At 36.6% G+C, this 20,978-nt stretch overlaps 1 protein-coding gene across 1 annotated transcript; it reads right to left on the bottom strand.

Moving 5' to 3' along the window:
* Positions 1-1,411: 1,411 nt before the first annotated feature.
* dhx33 (DEAH (Asp-Glu-Ala-His) box polypeptide 33) lies at positions 1,412-20,813 on the bottom strand. The gene is made up of 12 exons (XM_079871848.1): positions 20,441-20,813; positions 18,792-18,952; positions 16,423-16,650; positions 14,810-14,980; positions 13,809-13,994; positions 13,611-13,722; positions 9,777-9,936; positions 8,341-8,429; positions 7,384-7,511; positions 5,358-5,561; positions 3,757-3,843; positions 1,412-3,219 (listed from the first exon to the last, which is right to left on the bottom strand). Exons 1-12 carry the CDS (start codon positions 20,646-20,648, stop codon positions 2,911-2,913), a joined length of 2,043 nt encoding a protein of 680 aa, XP_079727974.1. The 5' UTR covers positions 20,649-20,813; the 3' UTR covers positions 1,412-2,910.
* Between the last annotated feature and the right edge of the window lie 165 nt (positions 20,814-20,978).

Below are 20,978 nucleotides of genomic sequence, written 5' to 3'. Positions count from 1 at the left end.
ATTGTATTTAATAGTAACTTGTAGTTAATAGTATTGTTTCATTACTTAAATTTTGAAAAACAAAAAAAAGTTTAAAGGGGTGGTTGATTATGATTTCACTTTTCTAACTTTAGTTAGTGTGTAATGTTGCTGTTTGAGCATAAACAACATCTGCAAAGTTACAACGCTCAAAGTTCAAAGCAAAGGGAGATATTTGCTTTTAAAGAAATCGCTTTTTAAGGACTACAACAAATGGCTGGTAGAGACTACACCACATTCCTCCCGGGTTAGTGACATCACCAACCCTAGAATTTACATAAACCCCGCCTCCTGAACACGATTTATAGATTATCAAGACAGAATATGCTAATCAATGACTAGAAGATAACTACACATCAGCTTCATAAATTCATCAACTAACCATTCAGAAATGTCCTGTTGCTTCTACATGTTGTCACTTCTTCTTGAGTCTCTCCATCATTGTCTGACTCCGGTTTGAACATAAAAGGCTAAAAAAGTTTTCGAAATTTTCAGTGCATGTGTGTGTGAGTGCAGCTGTTGAAGCTCCGCCCCCTGTGCCGGGAGCAGCAGCTCATTTGCATTTAAAGGGACAGACACAAAAACGGTGCGTTTTTGCTCACCCTCAAAAAGTGACAATTTTAACATGCTATATAAAAATATCTGGGGGGTATTTTGAGCTAAAACTTCACATACACACTCTGGGGACATCAGAGACTTATTTTACATCTTGTGAAAAGGGCATTATACCACCCCTTTAATGTGGGAAATCAACACACAACTCCAATTTTATTTGAGCTACAACATCTGATAAAACAGAGAAGATACGTTTAACTTACTCGAGTTACTTTGAGTTCTGTGGCTTCTATGAACAGCCATAACTAAAATTAGTCATAACTATTTATCTCTACCCACCCAAACCATGAGACCAGTGACCTATATTTTCAAGTGTGTAAATAACGCTCACGTGACCATGATCCTGTTTGAAAGTCCTGATCATTTTTCACTGAGATACTCTTGCTTTTCTTAGTTGAAACCGTTTAGTCTATACAATGTATAAACAAAGTGTCAGGGATTACTCTCTTTCTTACAAATGAATACCTTGTTTCAAACCCCAACATTTTGTCAGAGCATCTAATTAAAGATACACATGCAAAAGAGTAAACATTTACATTTTCATTCATCTTGATGAGAATTCAATAAAGATGAGATGAGATAAAACATTCCTTTTGACTTAACCTTTTTTTTATTATTAAGATTGTGGAAATCCGTTGCATTCACAAACAAAAGTTCGGAAGCTTTCTCTGCCCATGCTGTAAGTGAAAGTCTGAAGAAAAATTCTTGTATACTAATACTAATCATGTGCACTGGTACATCGTGTGTGCCATAAAAACCTGAGTGATCACATTTTATCCATCTGATTTCATGCACAGCATACATACATGGTCATATACATTTATCTAACAATACACGTGGGTTCGATTTGAGTTGCAAAGTGAAGCAAACAATGAAGTATTTGTTAAATTGATGGCATGTGATATGCCTTTTATTCCCCATATTACAAAGTGGCATGCATTACATTAATATGGGTAATATAATGATAATCAGCTAATGTTTTTCTATCACCAATTTCCAAATTGATCCGATCCAGAATTCCATTTCATCCAGAACTGGTTCTAAAATTGGCACCGGAACTTATATTTCAGGGTTTATGTGAATTCAAATATTCAGTGACTTGTGCATTCAATTCTACCTAACAAAAACCTCAATTGAGTACAGTCAGAATATCTATCTATCTATATATATATATATATATATATATATATATATTTATTTATTTATTTTATTTATTTATTTTGTACCAGTTTAAGATTATTTTAATGACAATATACACACACACACACACACACCCCGATAAAGCACTTTATTGCTTTAAAAAAAATCAGAATCTGGAGGAAAATTGTTTAATTGTCATGGTAATAATGTCACAATATGACAAATCATAACAATCCTTTTTTAGCTGCTATTATAGCTTTTAATATTTTGAATTAATTATGTTAGCATTTTCATGTTTCCATTTTAATTTCAGTTAATGTTTTAGTAATTTTGTTGTGTTTTTGTTTGTTTTCAAAATATGACTATATATTTTTTATATATTTTTATAAGTACATCAAGGTAAACTAAATAAAAATGAGAAATATTTCTTTGACAACTAGCCAAGATGAAATTAGATATTTATTTTATTTTAGTTAACGTTCATTTTATTTCAAGTAATCATTTTTTTATGGTTTTAATTTTAGTTAACTATAATAACCCAGCCTTTTGCAAAATATAATTTTTTTTTATCACTTCTGAATTTTGAGGTGAAATATGACACGGAAGATCAGAATGTGAATCTTCAATCGATTTTCAGCTTCATTCCCAAATATGCTTTTTAGTCTCTCTTTTTAAAACCTTTAAATAACCCCTTATCGATCTAAAATCAAGTTGTGTGACCTTGACTAACGAGTGAGGACAAAAGACACATGCAAACATTCCAGATGAAGCAAACCTGAATTTCATACAATCAGAGCTCTTCAGCAGTTTGTAAAAGAACTGTAGAAACAGGCATGACATCTTTAGATGTCTTTAGAGCAAGTATAAAGGACTCATTCATTCACTTCTAGAAAAACTCCAGTTAACAAAGCACTCGATTAATCAAACTCTTTGGAAAAAACTGCCTATCAGCATAGCAGTTGCATATCAGCATAGCAGTTCAAATCCCAGAAATAAGCGTAGCATCCAAACAGTTCATGTACTGCAACGGCACTAGAGTTGACGTGTCGACAAAATGCATATTGTGAAAAAAACTCTTCTCTGTGTTCTTCCTACCATGCAGTGTTCAGGAACAACGAACTGGACGTTTAGCGGACGCTAACTCTTTGTTGCGCGCAGCTTGCGGCGGAAATACTCGGGCGCGGCTTCATGCAGCCAATCAGCATCCACCAGGCACAGATCCCGCATGTAGCAGCGAGACGTGTGCAGGAGCTCGTTGAACACCACGTAGGCCGGTTTGGCCTGGAACAGGACCGATGAGGGATGGATGGACACCGTCTGATGGGTGTCGAGAGCCACGTAGCTGCCGTCCAGGTGCAGTTCTGCAGCGTTCATGAACAAACCGTGAGCTAGGCAGCGCCGCACGTTAGCCAGGTCTGAGAGAGACGATTCCAGCTTCATGTTCAACTGGAGAACAGAAGATCACAGGGACTTATTCCATGGACACACATCTGAGAGAGAGAGAGAGAGAGAGAGAGAGAGAGAGAGAGAGAGAGAGAGAGAGAGAGAGAGAGAGAGAGAGAGAGAACGAGACAGGTAGATAGATAGATAGATAGATAGATAGATAGATAGATAGATAGATAGATAGACAGATAGATAGATAGATAGATATACAGATAGAACAAGATAGATAGATAGATAGAACGAGATAGAACTAGATAGATAGATAGATAGATAGATAGATAGATAGATAGATAGATAAAACGAAATAGATAGATAGATAGAATGAGATATATAGATAGAACTAGATAGATAGATAGATAGTTAGATAGATAGATAGATAGACATATAGATAGATAAAACGAGATAGATAGATAGATAGAACTAGATAGATAGACAGATAGATAGATAAAACGATAGATAGATAGAACAAGATAGATAGATAGAACAAGATAGATAGATAGATAGATAGATAGAACAAGATAGATAGAACGATAGATCTACCTTGATGCAGATGTCTCTCAGCTGCGAGCGAACCTCCAGCACCAGCCCCATGTTCCTGCTGTTCACGAAGTTCTCTCGACACCACTCCTGTAGTGAAGCATGAGCATAAACACAACATCAAGACATTTCCTGACGCAGAGACAGAGCATCATGGACATTCACATGCTAACTCAAATGCAGTGCACTTTATTAAGATCAATACAAATTCAAGACATAATAACACCTAAATTTACAAATATTATCCCGTTTATACATTTATATAACCTTTGAGTAAACTTTATACCCTAAACATTGGCTCTTAATGCATTGTGTTTTTGTTCTATCAAATGACGTGTATAAAGTATATCTGTTTTAAGTAGGGGTGCAACAATATATTGTATCACAATTTATCGCAATACAAACATGCAACAATGTATATTGTGTATAGTTCACCCAAAATAAAAATTACTGTGTGAGGAAAAAAATGCAAGTTTTCAGAGTTCTAGTGTCAGTACTACATTAAACTACTATATATATATATAATGTTGAATATAATGTGTAATAATGCAGTGGGGGAATATTTGTGGGTCCTGATAATGCCAAATGTCTGATGTTACCAGTAATTGTTTTTAAATATATCTAGTCAGTGACAGAGATCAAGCATATTCGTCTAAAATAACTCAGTTTTCAGCTTCAGAATCATGAATATTGTTATTCTGGTGTCTCTATTGTCCTGTGCTTTGGGTTTCAGCACCAAGTCCAAGACTATGGTTTCCGCCACAAAATAAAACATTTTAAAAGATAATTGCGACTTTTTAATCTCAGAATTGCGAGATATAGTCAGAATTCCGTGAAATAAAGTCGCAATTGCGTGTTATAAAGTCAGAATTCTGACTTTTTTTCTTACGATTGTGACTTTATATCACGCAATTCTGACTTTATAACACATAATTGCGAGTTTATATCTCGCAATTCTGACATCTTTTCTCAGAATTGTGAGATATAAACTCACAATTGTGAGATATAACGTCCAATTCTAAGGAAAAAAAAGACGGACTTTTTTTTATACCTCAGAATAGTTTATGTCTCACAATTCTGACTTTATAACACGCAATTGCGACTTTATATCATGCAATTCTGACTTTATATCTCCCAATTGCATATTATAAAGTCAGAATTGCGAGATTTAACATTCAATTCTGAGAAAAAAAGTCCGAATTTCAAGTATATTTCTCGCTATTGCGAGTTTATATCTCATAATTCTGACTTTATAACACGCAATTGCGACTTTATATCACGTAATTCTGAGATAAAAAGTCAGAATTGTGAGATTAAAAAGTCGCAATTACCTTTTTTATTTTTCACTCTGTGGCGGAAACAAGCTTCCATATATTCATTTACACACACAAAGTAAAACCAAATTTAGCATTTTAATTAACAGTTCTTTTTTCTTTTATCATATGTCTTGGAGTGTCGCAATAATATCGTATCGTGAGTTCAGTATTATGATATGTATCGAATCGTGACGTGGGTATCATTAGTATGAAGGAAACAGATCCTGAGGACATTACTAAGTGAAATGATTGGTCAGAAAGTGACTTTTGGGACTTTCATGTCTGTACCTTGTTACCGCTGACTTTCCTAAAGGCCCTGTAGATGTTGAGGAGCGTCATGTGATCACCCTCGCTGGAGATGAACTTCTTGCGTGCGGCGAGGACGTCGTCTCTGCGAGCGGGGGGGTTGTAGAGGACCGAGTCGACGGAGAGGAGCGAGATGATGGTCAGGACCTCCTCAGTGCAGCAGAACTCAGGCGAGATCAGGAGAGTCTGTGCACATGGAGGACAACAGAGAATTATCTCCAGGGTTTCAAAGCAACTTTTTCAATCACCGGCCAATTTGGCGGCTACATCTTTAAGTTACCGGCAATTCAGAACTTCTACTAGCCAAAAAAAGAGGATGGATGGATGGATGGATGGATGGATGGATGGATGGATGGATGGATGGATGGATGGATGGATGGATGGATGGATGGATGGATGGATGGATGGATGGATGGATGGATGGATGGATGGATGGATGGATGGATGGATGGATGGATGGATGGATGGATGGATGGATGGATGGATGGATGGATGGATGGATGGATGGATGGATGGATGTTACACTGTCCTAGATATTAAAATTTGGATTTCATACATTCATTTCTTATTCAAACAAAATCCATCCAGCATCTCCTCCCTTCCTCTTTCATCCTCCTCTTTTTTTTAACAAAAATGTGTTTAGGTGGACAGATCAATACAGGACAAAGAACATGTAGGATGTTGGAAAATAGCAATGTATTTTCTGTTGACCAAATGCTTTTTAATCTTCACTATTGCTTCAATACAAGTGAACAAGCACACCATTATTTGTTGCGCAGTGACGTGTGTGTTCAAGTAAGCCAGATATGAGCAGACTCTGTGCAATACGCTGTATTTAATATATCATGATGACTCATGAGTGTTTGTGCTAAATCTGTGCAGATTTGTCTTACACTAACTTCCCAGCAAAGTGAGTAAACATAATATGTAACACGCCAAATTGGCTCGTGATTTGACAGCGTTACCCGCCACGGTTCAATAGAATAATAAACTTAATACATGCATAAAATTAAATACATGCATAAAAAATAAATGCAGATAAATGCAAACTCGGTTACATAAAAGTGTTAAAAAATGTAAGAATTCTGGTAACACTTTACAATAAGGTTAATTAGTTAACATTAGGTAATGTATGAACTAACAATGAGCAGTAAACAGTAACAGTAAATCGTTAACAGTAAATCACTGCAAAGGTATTTCCAACTGCTTTTTACTTTTAAGCGAAGAATGAAAATAAACTTGGCCGTGAGAGTATCGGGGTCTTGAATCACGTTCAGTCTCTTGTGTGTTACGTGAGCACGAGTGCGAGAACGAGCATTAAGTGATGCTGCAGTTTCACTTAACAGCCACTGGTGTCAATAATAAGAAGGATTTCTTAATTCTACATAAAGCATCTTTCAATTTCAAGTGAAGCCATTTGTATTTTAATGCATTATCAAATCAAATAAAAAAATATTTAAAACTATATAGACAAAAAATAAATAAATAAATAATAGTCACATGGGTCAATGTTTTGAAATTGAGATTTATACATCATAAATATGAATAAATAAGCTTTCTATTGATGTTTGGTTTGTCGGCTGAGATACAACTATTAGAAAATCTGGAATCTGAGTCTCTTTTTTGTTTTTTTGTCTATAGTTTAAAAAAATTGATTTGATAATGCATTAAAATACTAATGTGACCCTGGATCACAAAACCAGTCACGAGTCGCACGGGTATATTTGTGGCAATAACCAACAATACATTGTATGGGTCAAAATTATAGATTTTTCTTTTATGCCAAAAATCATTAGGATATTAAGTAAAGATCATGTTCCATGAAGATATTTAGTAAATTTCCTACCGTAAATATATAAAACATGTATTTATGTGAGTGAATGCAGCACAATCGCCAACATAAATGAACAACTTTAAAGGAGATTTTCTCAATGTTTCGATTTTTTTGCACAAAAAAACAACAAATCACATTGCATTATCTAACAACAAGCAAATGAGTATTTCTTACTTTGGAGAAGCGAGGCTCTAGAGGGAAACAGGCCATTTTCTTGCCCAGAGGCGTTAATGACACCTGGTCATCTTTCCTCTCGACGGCCCCGAGGATACTGAGCTGATCCACAGCCGTCCGCATCGACTCTGCACACACCATGCACAGGGAACATATCTTTAACATAAACAACTGCACATGAAAGCTGACTGTATTATTGAAGCAACCATTGAAATTTTTTTTTTATAGTGATTATCATCGTCATTAGTGAACATAACTATTACTTTTTGAACATTTGTGTCGTTTTTTTTTTTGTTGTTGCGGTTTTTATAATAGCAACAACCTGGTGAAGGTCATATATTACAGCAAATTAGGGTTTGTGAGTTGAGGAAAAGCTTAAAAAAGTAAAATTAATATAAATAATTGTAAATAAAACAAATCTAAAATCAAGCAATTACTAAAAAATTAAATATTTTATTTGTTTACCTGAAAGTCATAATCAGAGAACTATAAACATTTGAATGTTTTGATAAATTATTGAAATATTAACTTAAAATTTATTTTTGTTTTGTTTTCCCAATACATGACATTACATTAAGAATAAGATGTTTACTTGAGAAGCAAATGACTTGAGATATTAAGTCTTGTTTTGTAAGGCACTGATCAAAATGAAGTGAGTTTATGCTTAAAACAAGAACAAATATCTGCCAGCGGGGTCAGAAAAATAATCTTAATTCAAATGGAAAACAAGATTATTATTTGTTTTTACTTCATTTGGCAGATTTTCTTTTTCCTATTTTAAACTCAAACTCACTTCATTCTGATCAATGTTTCAGAAAACAAGACTTAATATCTGAAGTAATTTTACTTCTCAAGTAAATGTATCTTGATTCAAGAATGTTTCGATATTTCTTCCGGAAACAAGATAAAGAAAATCATTATTGCAGTGTCTGGTATAATATGTTGGAGGGTTCATACCAGGTGACGGTTTAGACATGAAGTCAAAGTTGAGCACATCAGGAACTCCCAGAGCGAGCAGCTGCAGAACCACACTGGCCAGATTACACCTGCAGAGTCATTAATAATCATTACTGAACACTACAGAGTCATTAATAATCATTACTGAACACTACAGAGTCATTAATAATCATTACTGAACACTACAGAGTCATTAATAATCATTACTGAACACTACAGAGTCATTAATAATCATTACTGAACACAGGCAGAATATATGAAAGTACAGCTTGTTTTAGCATGCAGCTACATTCACACCGGACGCGGCGTTCTTGAACCTTAAAAACAGTATTGCATAAACTAAAGTAAACGTATAGATTTTTTTTGGATAATAAGTATTATTTCAGAAAATAAGCATTTTAAAAAAAGAAAATAAGTACATTTTTCAAAGTAAAAAATGTAAAAAAAAAAGTTTTTAGTTTTTAGGAAAATAAGTATCATTTCAGAAAATAAGCATCTTCAGAGAAAATAAGTATTTTTTAAAAGAAAATAAGTAAATTGTTCTAAGAAAATAAGTATAATTTAAAATAAAAGTTTTTGTTTTTAGGAAAATAAGTATTTCAGAAAATAAGCATCTTCAAAGAAAATAAGTATTTTTTTAAAGAAAATAAGTAAATTTTATTTAAAAAACAATAAGTGTAGTATTTTAATCTAAATGAGTTACATTTAAGAAATTAAGGATCTTCTTTAAAGAAAATAATATTTTTTTCTAAGAAAAAAGTATAATTTTTAAATAAATAATTATTTTGAATGAAAATAAGTTTTTTTTTTCTAAATAAAAAGTATCATTTAAAAAGTAAACGTATAGATTTTTTGGGAAAATAAGTATTATTTCAGAAAATAAGCATCTTCAAAGAAAATAAGCATTTAAAAAAAAGAAAACAAGTAAATTGTTAAAAAAAAATAAGTAAAAAATTTAAAAACAAAAGTTTTTAGTTTTTAGGAAAATAAGTATTATTTCAGAAAATAAGCATCTTCAAAGAAAATACGTTTTTTTAAAAGAAAAGTAAATTTTTCTAAGAAAATAAGTATAATTTTAAAAAAAAAATTAGTTTTTTGGTTTTTAGGAAAATAAGTATTATTTCAGAAAATAAGCATCTTCAAAGAAAATACGTTTTTTTTAAAAAAAGAAGGAAAATTGTTCTAAGAAAATAAGTATAATAATAAAAAAAATAAAAAAAAAGTTTTTAGAAAAATAAGCATCATTGATTCTGACCAACAGGGAAATGCAGCTCAGTACCCAAAGGCTTCAACCTTTTTTCAAAAAAGAAATTTGCGAATGAAATGCAAGAACATGTCCTGTGTAAACGGCAATAAATACTGTCAGATAATGTCTGTTTATCACCACAACACAACTCCAGCTTTAGGAATCAGCACGTGATGCCAGGGCGCTGTACCTCTGTATCTCAGGCACGGTCATGTTGGCGAGGTTGTCGAACTCGTCTTCAGTGTAGAGACGGTAACACGACCCGGCCTCTTCTCTCCCGGCTCGACCGGCCCGCTGCCACGCCTGGGCTTTAGACACTCGCTGCACCGCCAGCACCTCCAGACCACTCTCTGATTCAGCACAGTTAATGTTTCATTTAACATCTGATCACACAAACACCAGGACATCAGCATCACTCCTCAACAGGAAAGCCTTGGACTTAAAGGGACACTCCACCCATTTGCACTAAGCTTTGCATTGTTAGAAACCCAGTCATACTATTGAATGGTCGTGCAACACTCTCTCATTTTCCCCTGAGATGGGAGAAATCCGTTATTTGCCTTTTACACTTCCTCCTACAATGACGCAAAAATTGTCATTTTGCGTCATTGTAGGAGGAAGTGTAAGAGGGGGGGATTTCTGTTGAGACTACAAGCACTAGTTCCTCATCTTTCCCAGGGGGCGGGACCCGCTCACGCTACAGACCTATTACAGATCAGTGGGTGGGACTTTACTCTCTGAAACTGAAAGCAATATCCTCCATCTTGTTTGAAGCTAAGCTAACAGGCGCTGTGGAGACAGATGTACAGTTATGACAATAGCGGAGGAGAGTGCTCAATATGATATAGAAGAAGAGGATTTCGGAAGTCTGATGCTTGAATCAGGTGTTTGTGGCTACCTTTACAAGCCGCATTATAGCGAAGAGCAGCCGAGGCAGAAGACCTGCCTGCCGCGGACGAGGAGCCCGGACTGGCTCGAGTTAGGGCGGACTGGTGGCGCCGGTGATCTCACTATGCAGCTACGAACCGCTACGAACACAGAGATAGAGTCCGTCTGCGGCAAAGAATTTCAACGATGACAATTTCTCCTGGACGAAATCTCTGAATCAGACGAGGACACGGACGTTTGTGTTGAGAACTATCCTAGTTTCGCACCGCATATGTTCTGACTGAACATCCAGGTACCATGCAATAATTCACCTTTTCGAAAGAAATACAAACGAGGAGTAATGCACTAATGAGTTCGACAACTAACTAGACATTTTGTGTGAATGTGAAATGAATTTCAAGCTCTGGTGGTAGCTAGCCTTGTAGACGGAATAGTGATTTCTCTTATAGGCAGATATGCGCTTTCTGGATTAGTGGGAGTGGCTTGCAGAGCTGTGCAATGTGGTGCATTGTGGGAGTTGTTGTCTTTCATACAAATGCGTCCAGAAGTTATTTTTTGTCTTTCCTCGGTCACGAAGGCACCAAATTCAAAATTTATTTTACATTTCGACTACATATATGACCCACTTTAAATAAAAAACAATGTTCAAATGGGTGGAATACCCCTTTAAAGGGTTCGTTCAGCCAAACATGAAGATTCTGTCAGTAATTACTCTCCCTCATGTTATTCCAACCCCGTAAGACTTTCGTTAATCTTCAGAACACAAATTAAGATATTTCTGATTAAATCTGAGAGCTGTCTCACTCCTCCATAGGCTTCTCTGTTATTGAAACTTGCCGGCACAGAAAAGTTAGTAAAGATGTCGTTAAAATAGTCCAATAGTACAGTGGCTCAACCTTAAGTTTATCAAGCGGCGAGAATACTTTTTGTAAGCAAAAACAAACAAAAATAACGACTTTATATAACTCTTAATTTTCTTCTGTGTGTCTCTGAGTGAATTCATGTAGTGTAACAGTGTAGCGCTTCTGGGTTGTACGTCAGAACGGAGGCTCACTATTGGCCAGCATCACACACATGACCAGAGTCGGCCAATAGTGAGCCTCCGTTCTGATGTTGCGGCTGTGTGTCCACCAAAGCATTTTTTCACGCGGCTGACGTATTTTTTCAATTGTTTTCAATGGGAGCGCCGCGTTTTTAAAACGGCATGAGCGTAACGAGGCGCTGAGCGTTTTTTTCACACTGAATCGCTGAGCACCCGCCGTTTTTTTTTTACAGGTCGCCGAGAGTTGAAGAAATTTCAACTTTGGGTAAAACGCAGCGCTCATCACTGTCACTTTTTACCCAGCCGTCCAATCACAGCGAAGGAGGGGCGGGACTAATACCACACCGACCAACTGTCACAACATTCTTTCTGTAGTACAACGACATCAACCAGCAGAGCTAACACAACAAAATGGATGAAAAATGAATTTTTAGTATGAAACAAATTATCTGCGAACTCAGTTACAAGTAAACTGCGGATATTCTCTATCATAGCAACGAAGCGTCTCAACCATAGACTGTAAAAAAAGATGGACGACGCCCCTTCGCTCTCTTCCATTGACGAGAACTGAAGCCGCCAGCGTCCCGATATGGTGCTGACATATTGGAACTTGAGTCTGTGCAGTAGCGATCTCGGGACCAGACCTGCGCAGTCGTGAGCAGGAAGTAAAGCCGCGAAGTCAACGCTCCGCCCTCACTCTCGTCGGGAGAGTGCATTCTGCACACTTTTTTGAAAATTGATTGCAGTACGACAAGAGGCTTGTTAAAATAAAGTAAATACAATCTCCTCAGTCCTCCGAAGATCCCGAAAAAAATGTCCGTTGGTGCTTCATTGACTACTTCGCTCGGAGAACCTGTCAATCACAGCTGTCAATCATGACGTTACACCACCGCATCACGTAACTAACTAAAAACCAACTTATTTTTGAAACAGACACTTGAACTTACATCAGCGTGATGAAAACGACAGCAAATGAAAGAAACCACCTTTGGAAAAAGATATTTGAAGTGTAATTTAATTGTTTAGTTGGTCTCGCGTCCCATTGAATAACACGGCGAGGCGGGGCTTATGACCTATACTAGGACCAGTCACCGGGTGGCGATCGAGACGTTTTGGCTTCACTTTTTAAGGCGTGTGCCTAGCTTGGTCTCAACTGAAAAAACGCTGCGCTGCCAAAACGCTCTCAAGCGCCCACAGCTAGGCGTTTCCAGCTCTGTCTAGCGTTTTCAGCTGGCTAAAAACGCTTTGGTGGACACGCGGCCTTACACTACATGAACTCACTCAGAGAAACACACAGAAGAACATGAATAGTTGAATAAAGTCATTATTTTAGTTTTTTTGCTTACAAAAAGTATTGTCGTCGCTTTATAAACTTAAGGTTGAGTCACTGTAGTCACTTGGACTATTTTAACAATGTCTTTACTAACTTTCTGGGCCAGCAAGTTTCAATAACAAAGAAGCCTATGGAGGAGTGATCCAGCTCTCAGATTTAATCAGAAATATCTTCATCTGTGTTCTGAAGATGAACGAGAGTCTTACGGGGTTGAACAACATGAGAGTGAATGATTACTGACAGAATCTTCATTTTTGGGTGAACGAACCAAAACGAACGAAAATATCATGGGACATATCATTTAAAAAAAAAAAAAGTTTAGTTTAGTTTTTAAAAAAAAAATAAGTATAATTTTTTAAAGACATAAATATTGTGTTATTTATTAAGAAACAAGTATAGTTTGCTTAAGAAAATAAATATTGTTTTATCATTTAAAAAATACATATTATTTTTTAATGAAAACAGGTATAATTTGTAAAGAAAATAAGTATATATTTTTTAAAGAAATAAATATATTTTTTAAAACATAATCATTTTTTTTAGAGAAAATAAATCTTTTTTTAAACACTGAGTCCGAAATTTTCATGTGCGTTTTTTCGTATTCGTTATTCAGTGGCTCTGAATTGTCAAAACACCTCTCTCATGCTTGCTACGGATGCGGAAAATGCAGAAAATCGATCTGAATTTTATTTATTATTTAACGTGCGAAAATTTCAGACTCAGTGTGCAAGGACTTCAGAGAGGAGGCTTGAGAGTTTCACCTGGATTGTAGCGCTTGGCCTTCACCATCCCCGTGTCTATGACGTATTTGATGCCGGAGATGGTGATGGACGTTTCGGCGATGTTTGTGGAGAGAATCACTTTCCTGGATCCCTGTAACGGTCACAGAAAGGAGTGTGTGTGAGTGAGTGGAAGTGCAGGTTCAGCATCAGGTGTGTTGTGGCATTTGGGGTCGTGACCTTTGGCGCGGGCTGAAAGACCCGGAGCTGTTGGGTGGGCGGCAGCGAGGCGTACAGGGGGACGACTGTCATTGGTGCACAGGTCTCAGGAAGGTGTTTCGATATGTCCCGACAGGTGCGCGCCAGCGCCTCAATCTCCTCCTGGCCCGTCATGAACACCAGGATATCATGAGACGGAGGAGCTTCCTTTAAGAAAAGAAGTAACATTAAAAGACATACAAATTTTGTTCTTTTTTTAAGAAATAAGTAGTTTATCATTTAAAAAAAAAATGTTTTAAATACTTTAGATAAAAATTTGAATAAAAATCTTTAAAGACATAAATATTGTGTTATTTAAAAAAATAATAATTATAGTTTTCTTAAGAAAATAAATATTGTTTTATCATAGAAAAGTATTATTTGTTAATGAAAACAAGTAAAGTTAAGAAAACAAAGAAAACAAATTTGTAAAGAAAATATGTATACATTTTGTAAAGAAATAAATATTTGATCATTTTTTAAATAAGTAGTTTCTTTATAGAAAATAAAGTTTTACTATTTTAAGTAGTTTTTTTTAAAGGTATATATTTTTTTAATAAATACTTTTTATAGATTTTTTTTCTTTTCTTAATTTTATTCTTAGTTTTTTAGAAAATAAATACAGTTTTAACATTTTCTAAAGTAAAATAAATAAATAAATAATAATAATAATAATAATATTAATAATATATATATATATATATATTTTTTTTTTTTTTTTTTTTTTTTGTCTTGTATAAAATAAGTATTGTTTTATTTTAATTTTAAACAAAAGCAAAATTTTTCAAGAAAATAAATATCCTTTTTTGAATCCAGAACAGTATTTTACTCACTAACCATTTGAAGAAGCTAAAAAACCTGCTGTGAACGCAAACAATTCAGGGACAAGATGATAAGAGACAAATCATACATTTGCCATTTCTCTGTATCTGTTTGTGTGTGTGTGTGTGTGTGTGTGTGTGTGTGTGTGTGTGTGAACTGACCTGGTGAATCTGAAAGATCGAGACCAGCGCTGCCTGGAGATAGTCGGACTGAGGCTGTTTGGTGTAGTAGATCTGAATGGGATGCTGTCGGCCCTCCAGATACAGAACGGGTGATTTATTGAAGTACTGAGAGAACAGATCCACGTCCATGGTGGCGGACATCACAAACACCTGCAGACACACACACAGCATCCATTCACTGACGCAGCAGAACAACAGAGCTGGTTTTCTCTCAGCCGAGTATGAGAGTCAACACACAACCTAACAGCATATCTGCAGTGTAAAGCTGAATAAAGATGCTACACACAAACAATTAAGGACAATTCACACCACATCGACAGACAGCAACACACACTTCGTCTGGTTTTGTCGGATCAGTGTTGCAACTAGTCTATTTGTGTCTAGCTTGTTTTCGGGAATTAGAAAGTCTGAGAAGTGTTTATCAACCTTATTCCTGACGATCTTACTGATCTTACACTTCCGGTTTGGGGAACTTCCATGCAAAAAGGCTGAAACTAATCATTTCAAATCATAAGTTTGCCCTACAAATAAAGCTGATCCGTCAGTTTGACTGGATGTGCCGTCAATTTTCCTTCATAATGTATTTTCAGAGATCATAAGAATAACATTATACTTAGTATTTTAACGTGACATATTATAACAATATCTATGGCAAGAGCTCTTTTCAGTCGCTGCTTTCTTTTCCTTGTGATTGTTTTCTTTTTTCCCTATGCAATCTGCTGTAAAAGTATGAAAAAGGACAACATGTACTACACATCTGTGGTCTGTTCTCCCGAATTTAATTTCCGATATATTCCATTAATAATTCACTGGAACGCACGAAAAATCTCTCGTTATTTCCAGGTTTGTTTTCACAGGTAAATGCAATTTATTATCAGTCAAAATGACGGAAATCACTTTGAAATAGTATCACGTAATGCTGAAGTTAATGAAAATTTTTGATGAAGGCAAAATAAGTTACATAAGACAAAATAAGTTACATTAAACAGACTACAGTGATATTTAACCCGTGCGTGAAAGACTCGCGCTTTTGGGTTTTTTTTGGTTTGTTGAAATACCTTGTTGATGCTTTTACACTTTTAAATTTCCTTTTAATGTTCGACGGTTGAAAGGAGAGTAGGTTAATGTCATCTCATTGTGACACTTTTTTAACGCATTGCATTCATAGGGTGAGCGTTTCACTGATTTACAGGACTTTTACGGGCTTTTCCCAAATCACGGAAGTGACGTCGGCGTCCGCGTTAGCGCTAGCATGAGCCGTCAGGCAAGTGTTATTTAAATAAACTCCTGATGTACTTACAAACTTTCCAATGCCTCGTTTTATAAGTACAGAACCTATTTGTACTACTGTAGAAGTTTGGTGCCATTCTGGGCATTATTAGTGGGGTAATTTACCAGATACAGCCTTGGATCCATTAGCGCCTGCACTAAACCATCCGGCTGATATCTCTAGATAAGCTCTAACTTTAATAATGTTCAACCAAGGGAAAAAGGCTTCTGGGGGGTGTTTGGCTCGAGGTCATGGTGCAAAGGACCCTAGGTTGATTTCACTCCAAACCATCCCTTTAAGAATCGGTCCGATTGCCTCGTACCTTCAGAGGTATTTTGTTCTGTTCTGTGCGTTTGCGCTGGGCGGCCTTCACCACGCCGAACAGGACATCCGTGTGTACGGTGCGCTCGTGAGCCTCGTCCAGGATCACCACAGTGTAGCGCAGTAATAGCGGATCCCCGATCGCCTCTCGCAACAACATCCCGTCCGTCATGAACTTCAGCTTGGTCTCCGACGACGTGACGTCTTCAAAGCGCACCGTGTAGCCGACCTGAGGAACAACCGTGATGAAGAGGACACGCATCGTGACCAAACGTCCAATAGTCAAGTCACCTTTATTTCTACAGCAGCTTTACAGTAATGAACAGGAGAATAACACATGCTTCATCAAATAAAGCAGCTCTAGAAATACAACCGTGCCGTTATTCAGTTCAGTGTTGATTTAGTTCAGTGTTCAATAACTGTAAAACTCATCAAAATTGAAACAAGTTCACTTCAGCTTTAAGCAGCTTTACAGAACATACACTGGCGTTCTGGTTTGGACTGTAAAATTGTGTTTTATCAATTGTAATATATTAAAATGTAATTTATTCCTGTGATCAAAGCTGAATGTTCAGCATCATTACTCCAGTCTTCAGTGTCACATGATCCTTCAGAAATCATTCTAATATGATGATTTGATGCTCAGGTAACATATATATGTTTATATCTTTGTGGAAACTGTGATACATTTTTTTGTCCGGGTTTCTTTGATGAATAGAAAGCATTTATTTTCATATAATTCTTTTAAATATTATAAATGTCTTTACTATCACTTTAATCAATTTAATGCATCCTTTTTGAATAAAAGTAATAAATTATACATCTTTTTTATAAAATAAAATGTATCATGGTTTCCACAGAAATATGGAGCAGCACAACTGTTTTCAACATTGATGATAATCAAAAATGTTTCTTAAAGGGACACTTCACCCATTTGCATTAAGCTTTGTATTGTTAGAAACCCAGTCATATATTATAATAAACGTGGATTTTTCATAAATTTTTCCCTGAGATGGGAGAAATAAGGATTTAAGTGTTTTACTTCCTGCTTATTATGACGTAAAAATCATCATTTTGCGTCATAATAAGCAGGAAGTCACATTTCATTGAAAAGTGTAGAGACTACAAACACTAGCTCCTCATTATTCCAGGGGGTGGGACCCGCTCACGCTACAGGCCTATTACAGATCAGTGGGTGGGACTTCACTTTCTGAAACTAAAAGCAATATCCTCCATCTTGTTTGGAAGCTAAGCTAACAGGCACTGTGGAGCCAGCTGTGAAGATATGACAATAGTGGAGGGTAACGTTACTCAATATGATGTAGAAGAAGAGGATTTCGGAAGTCTGATGCTTGAATCAGGTGTTTGTGGCTACCTTTACGAGCCGCATAGCGAAGAGCAGCCGAGGCAGAAGACCTGCCTGCCGCGGACGAGAAGCCCGGACTGGCTCGAGCTGGGGGCGGACTGATGGCGCCGGTGATCTCACTATGCAACTCATAGACTGTAAGATGCAACTACGAACACAGAGATAGAGTCCGTCTGCTGCAAAGAATTTAAAAGATGCCAATTTCTCCTGGACGAAATCTCTGAATCAGACGAGGACAAGGACGTTTGTGTTGTGAACCATCCTAGTTTCGCACCGCATCTGACTGAACATCCCGGTAACGTTACCATGCAATAATTCACCACTTCGAAAGAAATACATATGAGGAGTAATTCACTAATGAGTTCGCCAAATAACTAACGTTAGACATTTTGTGTGAAATGAATTTCAAGCTCCGGTGGTAGCTAGCCTTATAGACGGATGAGTGATTCATATGCTGTTCTGGATTAGTGGGAGTGGCTTGCGCAGCTGTGCAATGTGGTGCATTGTGGGAGTTGTTGTCTTTCATACAAATGCGTCCTGAAGTTACTTTCTTTCTTTCCTCGGTCAAGAAGGCACCAAATTCAAAATTTATTTGACATTTCGACTACATATATGACCCACTTTCAATAAAGATCAATGTTCCCATGGGTGAAATGCTCCTTTAAGCAGAAATAATAATTATGATTTCTGAAGGATCATGTGACACTGAAGACTGGAGTAATAATGCTGAAAATTCAGCTTTGATCACAGGAATAAATTTCGCTTTACTATATATTCACATAGAAAACAGCTGATTTGAATTGTAATAATATTTCACAATTTTACCGTTTTTACTGTATTTTTCATTAATCAAAAAGCAGCCTTGGTGAGCAGAACTTAATAAAAAAAAATCTTAATTATTAAAACCAGTGTAATAGTGACATTATTCAATAGTAAATTGTGTAATGACAATCATATTCATTTAGGATGATGCAAATAGAGAACGTGGGCTTTACTTAACGCACCAGTTTTCCCAGCTGAACTCTCTTCTCCTCGGCCACTCGTCCAGCCAGTGATATGGCAGCCACCCGGCGGGGTTGAGTGATGGCGATGACGCCCTGCCGCCCGATGCCCGCCTCATACAGGTACTGCGGTATCTGCGTGGTTTTACCTGAGCCCGTCTCTCCTGCAACAGGAAAGCATCATGTGCTAAAATAGTGAGGATCACATTTTGGAAAAAATATCCTCACAAATACAGAAAAATGGCAACTTGAGTGTGGTCTTTAGTAAATAAAAACTCATGAAGAGACTAAAAAAAAATGCCAAAATGCTCCTGTAAGGTTTAGGAAGTTTACATTTCTGCATTTGGCAGATGCTTCTATCCAAAGCAACATACCCTGCATTGAAGGTTTACATTTTATACTGTAATATGTATGAAAAATGAAATAAAAATTAAACTTATTTTATTGTTCACGCTGCACGCATTCCCTGAGAATCGAACCCATGACTATGGTGTTGCTCTACTGTTTAAGCTACAGGAGATGGAAATAATAGAAGTCCCTCATCTCATAAACATGTGCATTATGTACAGATAAAGTTTGTTTCATATGAAAAACCTGCAGAACACGTTAATAAATGTGGTTTTCAACATTAAGAATGCTACGATAAACTGCAACTTCATAGGAAATGTCCCTTTCAAAATATATTGTGGTGGAACTTTAGTGATACCATTGTACTTTGATAGAATAATTACAGCTGATGCAACACACGTCAAATAATATATGGTATTACCATGGTACTTGTATAATGCATGGTATTACCATGGTACATGTACAAAATTCATAGTAATACCACGGTAGATGTGTATAATGCATGGTATTACCATGGTACATCTCCAAAATGCATGCTTTTAAATTGGTAAATATCCAAAATGCATGATATTACAATGGTACGTGTACAAAATGCATGGTATTACTATGGTACATGTCCAAAATGCATGGTATTACCATGGTGCATGTCCAAAATGCATGCTTTTACATTGGTAAATATCCAAAATGCATGATATTACAATGGTACGTGTACAAAATGCATGGTATTACCATGGTACATCTCCAAAATGCATGGTATTACCATGGTGCATGTCCAAAATGCATGCTTTTACATTGGTAAATATCCAAAATGCATGCTTTTAAATTGGTAAATATCCAAAATGCATGATATTACAATGGTACGTGTACAAAATGCATGATATTACAATGGTACGTGTACAAAATGCATGGTATTACCATGGTGCATGTCCAAAATGCATGCTTTTACATTGGTAAATATCCAAAATGCATGATATTACAATGGTACATATACAAAAACATTGTATATTTGTTCTGTTGTATTTATTTGACGATTTTGTTTGTAATTAGTCTTTGTTCCTATTGTATTGCTGAGTGTTTGTGTAATTTTGAGGACCTTTTCCTTACATTGCTTAACCTACTATTAGTTTTTGCGCAAGCATCGATAATTGTGAAAATTCACCATTTGAAATAACCAGCCCAATGTCCAAGAAGTAGTGTATTGTCACAACACACGTAAAACATGCATAGCGTTACCACGGTACCAAGGTATTACCATGCTATACTTTGAGAATACTGTCAGCTTACAGACCCATATGAAGTCTTACCGATGAACACAGCATTGTGCAGTTGTCGGAGTTGGTTGATGACTTGTGTTCTGCTCGGGTAGATGGGCAACTGTCTCCGCTGCGCGTCCACGCTGACGGGCGCGTGTCCCGCTCTGGGCAACAGCATGCCGGGCTTCTTATCCAGGCGGAAGAAGGGAGAGCCCGGCTTAAATCTCTTCGCCGGAGGAGGGTCGGGGTCGTGGGGCATGATCTGCAGGAGACGCGCAGCACTGTGAATCCGTCTCACTCACCGAGAAGGGCTGATAAAGAAAGAAAGAAGAAAGACGGACAACAGAGGAGTCTCGCGCTGCAGTTGTTTACATCATCCGTGTGTTCATGTGGCTCTGCTGGAGGCGCGCACTGATGACGTCGCTGCGCCTCATGGCGCATCTCTCACAATTGTTTTCATGTTTATTTTTCTTTATCATGATATGTGCCTCCTTATGTGGTTAAGGATTCAGATAAGATACTTTATGACTTTATTTGAAGAAAAAAAAGCCGCATTTTATAGGCTGTTCAGTTCCAACACATAGGCTAA

The sequence above is a fragment of the Squalius cephalus genome, assembly GCF_949319135.1.
Source record: "Squalius cephalus genome assembly, chromosome: 5".
Taxonomy (NCBI): domain Eukaryota; kingdom Metazoa; phylum Chordata; class Actinopteri; order Cypriniformes; family Leuciscidae; genus Squalius; species Squalius cephalus.
This window is presented reverse-complemented; position numbering and strand designations above follow the sequence as displayed.